We start from the raw sequence: 7,767 nt of genomic DNA on the forward strand, positions 1-7,767 counted from the left end.
TGGAAACTTTTGGATATATGTCCTTTCAGTTTTTGTTTTCAGCTACAGAGAAATGTATTAAATTTTGCTAGTTTCATTTCACCACAAACAAAAGAGCTAAAATTCTGTTGATTAATAGCAGAAGTTTTACATTGCATAGCTATAAAATTACTAAATTTTATTAAATATATTTTTGACGAATAAACTGAACTTCGTAAACTGATCTATTTTGTGTGCTCCTGCAGGTTTGCCCAGGTGATTACCATCTGCCATTTCTAATAGGAAATCCAGCGTCTAGCCTCCTGAACAGTTAGCTATTCATGTGAATTAAACACGTCTGTCCGACTGTGACGCATGGCTTGAGCTGAATTTTAAAAGTGGTGAATATAGGATGAATGCCACAGGCTCAGCTGTCGTCCAACAATATGCCGCTTCGACGGACCAAAAGCTATTTAGTTCATTGCAATCATTACAAGAATATGATCACGAGATGGAGCCACCGCTGCAATCACTTCCCAAACAAGTGGCCAATCAGGAGTTGGATAGAGCGACAACATCTACAATAATATTAAGTGAGAGGCAGAACAAGTCTCACAGAGGGATAGATAATGTCGGCTTTGAGTACGAGTCCTCCATTGTAACAAAAACTAATTCTGGCGTAAAACAGTCGGTCGGAAAATTTTCTCGTAATCAAGGAGAAACTAATTTTGAGCAGAATACGTTCAGAAGAGACTACAGTAAATCACTTCCTGTTCACAGGAAAGCGAAGCCTACACGACGACACGTCTGTGTAAAATCTCTGTCGTCGTCATTCTTTTGTGCTACCGCGGGTCCAAGCCTACCACAAAAACACAGCGACGGCGATATCGATAAAGGTAAAGCTTGCGATCCCACCGAAAGGCGCAGTCCTCCAGAAGTCGTCCCGAAACGTCGTCCCGAACTTAGAGATTCAAAGGAAAACCCAAATTTCTCCCGTAGAGCAGCGATTAGAAAGAGTACTTATTTCAGCAGAAGTTATTTAAGCGAACGTAATATAATATCATCCCAAAACAACGTTGTCCAGGGTGAAACCGCTGTAGAGTCTTCGGAACGAGCTTGTCACGCGGCAGTTCATCTGGACAACGTTAACGAACGAGTAGTTAATGCGAACCCGACTGTTTCTTCGGTGTGTTGCCTCGGTCCTGAAATCAGCGGGTCTAGTGATTCGCCAGAATATGCCAGTGTAACAACTAGTACAGGCTTAAGATTTAAACCTGTCACATTTCAGTGTGGACGAAACGAAAGGGGTTTCGTCGCTGGCCGCAGAAAATGTAAAGTACAAAGAATAGGTGTGTTTTATTGTGATACCCCTGATTGCGGAGTTGTGACACGAGAAAAACAAAGCGCATCTTGTTATTCTTCGGTGACTACTGAGTATGGTGGAATTAGAACACGTGTTCCTGAAAAAACATTTTCTAAAACAGGTTGTACCCGGGAGTCACCCACGAATCGAACCCCCAGAAATGCTGACTCTGAATCTGACCCACGGCAGTTCTCGGTGGGGATCGGTGAATCATCACTTGTGAGTCTACCTCCTGCTACTTCTGAGGTCAGGGCTCGGGACTCGACTGAAGAAAACGTTGCTACCACAAACCAGCAGAGCATCGAGGTTGATTTCAATGCTGAACATCCAGAGACAGTTGTCACAGAAACTAACGAAACCAGTATGACACAACGTGGTGATAGGCGAAACAACCCCCCACCACAAACACTTCTAGATGAGTATACGCATGTGGACACTACCCCTAATCCAGATGTCTTACCCGATATACTAAACTCTCACCTACCCCCATCTTACACCACCCTTCCTCCTCCTAGTAGAAGCTTGCCACCTCCATTACCTCACGTTCCACCTATGTATATATCTCCTGCGTCTACAACTGCTCAGTGCTCTCTCTCACCTGTGGGACGGTCAGTACGAGGTGGTAGGAGTGGATTCCGACCTCTTCCTTCTCGAGGACGGAACAGATCTTTGACGAGAGGAGCTGTTTACACCGCTCCAGCAGCCTCCGAAAATGACGAACCTAAACACTGTTGTGGTCTGATTGTTACACAGGCAATCAGCATTCGCTGGTTTATCGCAATGATTGCGTTTGTAGGACTTTGTTGTGCTGTTGTAGGAACAGTGCTCGGAGCACTTAAAACAACAGGACGGGAACATTTAACAGTGTCTCTCTTAATGATCGGTAAGTTTAAAATAGATTTTAACTACGCAAATAAAATTATACTTTTTTTTATAGCCGACATTCAGCGTCGTTTCAATTTTTACGTCTTCAGTTATATTCCTAATCTGTCATTTAAATATATAACTTAGGCAATTTACAGGAACAAGAGTATTTTAATGCACAATTTCCGGGGCCAAGCATTAACAAGTTTCATCAGTGTCTCAATAACCTAGAATATTAACTACGCAACACACTATTATTATTCTCCCTCTTCGGGCCGTGGGTTCGAATCCCCGTTCCATCAAACATGCTCGCCCTTTCAGCCGTGGGGGCGTTGTAATGTTACGGTTAATCTCATTATTCGTTGGTAAAAGAGTAGCCCAAGAGTTGGCAGTGGGTGGTGATGACTAGCTGCCTTCCCTCTAGTCTGTCACTGCTAAATTAGGGACGGCTAGCGTAGATAGCCCTCGTGTAGCTTTGCGCGAAATTCGTAACAAACAATCGGACCGAGTGTGGCCCAGGAGTGAAGGGTGTCGGACTGTAGAAACGAGGATCTGTGTTTCGCGTCCTGTTACCGCTAATAATAATAATAATAATAAAACGCTCCGCACTTTCGGGCCGTGTGGTCTTTATCTGAGTGACGATCAAATCCCTCTGTTCGATTAGAGTTGGGGATTGGTGATGTTCCCTTCCTTCTCCGTAGTGTATCACCTTATAATCAAGTCCTCGAGTAGCTATGCGCGAAATTCCACAACCAACAATAGCCCATTTTTTCTAAGACCTAGAGGTAAACTAAATTTTATTCTCGTTAATACACTATGTATGTTTTTTACCTTATAACCGGAAGAAGATTCACGATGTTAATTATATTAACACATTGTACTCTTCCTATCTAGAACCGGAAGTATATATAAATACAGTAATATTAAGGGGAACGTAAAGAAACTATTGATATTCAGGGTGTTAACATTAAGTACAGGGATCTCGGTAGGTAGATTATATCTTTGAGGAGCCGAGCGCCATCTAGTAGTTAGTGTGCCTTAGCTGTGAATCAAAGAGTTCACGATTCGCGTTCTGTTTCCACAAAAACGCGCTTCGCACTTTAGATTCATCAGTGAGCTGAAGATTGACGGTCAAAATGGACATGTTCGATTTGCTTTATTTTGAATTTCGCGCAAAGCTATACGAAGACTATCTGTGCTAGCCGTCCTAATTTAGCAGTGACAGACTAGAGGTAAGGCAGCTAGTCAATACCACCCACCGCCAACTCTTGGGCTACTCTTTTTACCAACGAGTAGTGGGACTGAACGTACATTATAAGGTCCCCAAGGCTGAAGGGGCGAGCATGTTCGGTGACGGGGATTCGAAGTAGTGACCCTCAGATTGTGAGTCGAGCGCCCTAACCACCAGGCCATGCCAGGCTAGGACGTGTTTGGTCAGACAAGAGTAACCCAAGCATTGCCGGTGCATGTTTTTGATCAGCTCAAGTCCAGTCCACCAGTTCCAAATTTGAGATGGCTATGGCGCAGATAGCCAGTTTTTGTGTAACTCAGCTTATAAGTTGTAGAAATAGACACGTCTTGACGAGATGATTAGAATTACGTTTGTAAAATAAAAGGTTGCTTTCGATGTGCAAAGTTACACAATAGGCTATCTGCAATCTGTTCAGCGCGGGTAATGGAAACCCGGATTTTAGCATTGCAGCTTTATAACTCTATATAAAACTTCTACAAATCATATATTTCGTGAGTAGAACATGTTATTAAATTCAATACCAGCTAGGAAGCGTAAAACATTAGAACCGTTGAATGATTTTTTTTTGTTTGTTTTTCACGTGCTTCGGTGGATTACCCTTCTGTATAATTTCAACTTCTAATTATTCAAATCAAAACAAATTATATAATGTGCGCATAAACGTGTCATTTCTTCGCACAGCAAGGACACTTGTATATACGTCACAGAGGTAAATTTATGATATTATGGTATTCGTAGAGTAGCTAAATTAATGAGCGCGTACTTCTACGTGCACTCAAGGTACACTCAAGACGCTTCCAAATGATAGAATGGCTAGGAAATCCTTGTACAGCCCTTGCATATAATTTTATGCCCACATTCCGTAAACCCACGTGTTTATTGTGATTCTGCTTTCATTCTGTTGGTATTGTGTTATACTATTTTATGTTGCTTGCAAGAATAACCGAAAACAAAAGGCAGGATTGATTTAAGTTTTGTTTAGCTGAGCTCTCGAGTAGAGGAGGCGGGAATAGATATAATGCATAGGGGAAGGAGGTGAAAACATGTTTTGCTGCCCCGGAGATGGAAACTTAAGATGCTAGTGATTATATGTCAGGGCCACTGCGTGTACTTTCCGACACTCACAACAGCTAATAAGCTCCAATTTTAAAAGAGAACTACACGAAAAGGATTTGTTTGTTTCTCGTCATACTACATATTCGCTGTATTTTCATTTCTCCAATCTTCAAGGCTGGAATCTGTACTTCCTTGTGTTAGGCTGCAATATTGTCAGGGTTTCACTTTATGGTCTGAAAAAAATGTAAGTCCGGTATAAAACGTATATAGAAATATATGTAAAAGATATAGGTCCAGCATGAAATACATGTGTAAAAGATATAGGTCCAGCAAGAAATATATGTAAAAAACCTAGGTTCGGTATAAAGCCTATATGAGAAAATATGTAAAAATCTATGTCCGGTATAAAACGTATATAAGAAAATATGTAAAAATCTATGTCCGGTATAAAACGCATATAAGACAATATGTAAAAATCTAGGTCCGGTATAAAACGCATATAAGACAATATGTAAAAATCTAGGTCTGGTATAAAACGCATATAAGACAATATGTAAAAATCTAGGTCCGGTATAAAACGTATATAAAAATATGTAAAAGATCTAGGTCTGGCATGAAATATATGTAAAAACTCTAGGCTAGATCCAACATGAAATATGCAAAATTAATTAAATCTGACACTGGTATACTAACCAAATTTAGTAAATACTGTGTATCACAGCTAGCTAGCAACAGTGATGTAAGTATGCCCCCGCAATTACGGAGGGGTGGCGGGGGCTGAGCCAAAAGGGGTCTCGAAAAGCCTAAAAAACTTACGAATTTGTAACAATGGGAATAAATGTAGAGGACTGAATTACTTCATATGCGGGGGAGGGGGGGGGCACTGTCGGTCAATTGTCTAAATTGTAATTTTTACGGTCCAGCAAGATCGCACATTTTTTGATGTTATTTTGTTTGTGTCTTTATTTTAGAGCACTTTGGGCTATCTGATGTGTCCACCGCGTTGAATAGAACCCTCGATTTTAGGGTTATAAGTCCGCTGTCCTACCTGGGGACATTGAAGTTCTATAAAGTGTTAATTTATGACAGTTTGTATAAGGTAATAGTTTCATGCAGGTTAGACTACTGTAGAATATAGTTAGTGTATTCAACACGGTTATCAAATAAGGAGATAAAATAACAAAATTCAAACCTTCCAAAAAATATTTAAAATAAATGACGGTGCAGACAGGAGTACGAAAAATGGCGTTTTCCCACAAAAATAGTGAATGTGTGATATTCAACCGCGCCCACCCTCGAGTCTAACAGTGGTTTCATCTCTCTTTTTTTTCTTTCTTTTTTTTTTTTGTTCTGAGAATTTTCTGGAAAATGCTGTCTTGATTTGATCTCATTGCGTCGGGATTTCTCTCCTTTAAAAAATTATAGTCTTTTATAAACGTCATGTTTATGAAATGTCAATTACAACTACAGGAAGTCGTAGAAAATCGTTTGTATAAAATGCTAATATAAATCATTATGATCGAAACGTACTATTTCTCAGAAAGTGTTTCAATATCAGGATTAACATACGTGAGCATATAGGAAGCTCGTTTTTGTCGATAAATGACTAACATAAACTGGTTCTACATACTAAAAATAGCATAAAAGATCCAGCTTTATGTTCCTATGACACGAACGATTATTATTTATAGCATGCAGTTTCTACCGCACGTGACTCATCCTCCTCTATAGAGTCTGGAGGGAATCGATTTCTTTGTGCTCAGAGCGACAGCGCTAGTAAGTAATTAGCTTCAGGCTACACCGTTTTCGGTGTCTATTTATGTGGGAATGAAACGTTACCAAAAAAAGTTAGGATAGTAAAGATTATACATAATAAAATAGCTTCAACGTTACATTTCCTGGAAAAACCCGGATGACATTAACAGTTAATAATCGTGGGAAGTTTTCCAAATCTTCCAAAAAATCAGTAAAAAACTAACAAATCGCGAAGATAAATAGACGTGAGCTTTGTTATACGGGAATCTTTTTCCATGCTTGAAAGAATGTTACCTATGATACTTTGTAAAGAACGTGATTAGATTCGAAACACCAACGGAGGAAGTTATTGACTAAAACATGGTTCTATAGAGATCGTTGTGAATAGTTACTAGCTAGCTTTTGAAGTACTAAATTGATTAGTTTGTCATTTCGACTCTCCTCATTGAACCATCTAGATACGTAAAAGTCAAACACCTACACAGGAAATGCTACAGTGTTCGATCCTTAATTAATACTTAAAAACTTGGGTATTTATTATCTGGAATCATTAACTAATGAATCATTGGTTTACCAAGTACTCAATACTTATAAGTTTCTGTTTAATCTGCACGTTTTAGTGCACTTCTGTTTAATTTGTTCTAATGTTCTGTTTCATCAGTTTTAGTGTGCTTTTACTTAATGTGTATTTAGTGTACTTCTGTTTAATTTGTTCTAATGTTCTGTTTTATCAGTTTTAGTGTGCTTTTACTTAATGTGTATTTAGTGTACTTCTGTTTAATTAGTGCTAACGTGCTTTTACTTGTTCGTTATTAACTTTGTACTATTTGTTCTTTACGAATATGTTTCTGTTTATCTTGCACTATATTATGCTTCTGTTTAATTTGAAATAGTATTATTCTGTTTAATATATATGTGTGTGTTCTATTTAATATATATATGTGTGTGTTCTGTTTAATATATATATATGTGTGTTCTGTTTAATATATATATGTGTGTGTGTTCTGTTTAATATATATATATATGTGTGTTCTGTTTAATATAAATATATACTTGTAGAGACCCGCGAAACATCTGCGATCAAATTGGTATATTTTATCACAACAGTACTTCTTTAAATAGAGGACTAACAGAAACAAACTCTATCGCGGACACCGAAATCTATAAGTCCACTTGTTTTAGCCCTAACATTAGTTAATCCTTTATTAAGTACAGCTTATATTCGATAAAGAAATAAACGAACACTGTAACTTGTGCACCCTTTTTGCTTTAATTTAGTTAGGATTAAAGTTTACCGTACTTAATACTATCAATAAATAAACTTATAATGTTATTCTACGACCTAACGTTAGACCATTTTGATAAACTTTTAATATTTTGTTGTACAAAATGTGTACTAAAGTATATTTACGTCTCCCTTTCGTTTACATCCGCTAATTGAAACGAATGCGCATTTAGATAGTACGGTGCGCGTGCATTTTCAGAACAGACAAAAACTGAGTATTATTATTGTTGCGTC

General features: G+C 38.4%; 1 protein-coding gene across 1 annotated transcript in view; it reads left to right on the forward strand.

Moving 5' to 3' along the window:
- The first annotated feature begins 230 nt into the window (after positions 1-230).
- Positions 231-7,767, forward strand: part of LOC106468923 — a 30,511-nt gene continuing 22,974 nt past the window's right edge. Inside the window, exon 1 of the mRNA XM_013929375.2 lies at positions 231-2,204. Within this exon, the coding sequence (XP_013784829.1) occupies positions 371-2,204 (1,834 nt within the window). The 5' untranslated portion in view covers positions 231-370. The remainder of the gene's footprint in view (positions 2,205-7,767) is intronic.

This window comes from Limulus polyphemus, unplaced genomic scaffold (assembly GCF_000517525.1).
Source record: "Limulus polyphemus unplaced genomic scaffold, Limulus_polyphemus-2.1.2 Scaffold3224, whole genome shotgun sequence".
In the NCBI taxonomy this organism is placed as follows: Eukaryota; Metazoa; Arthropoda; class Merostomata; order Xiphosura; family Limulidae; genus Limulus; species Limulus polyphemus.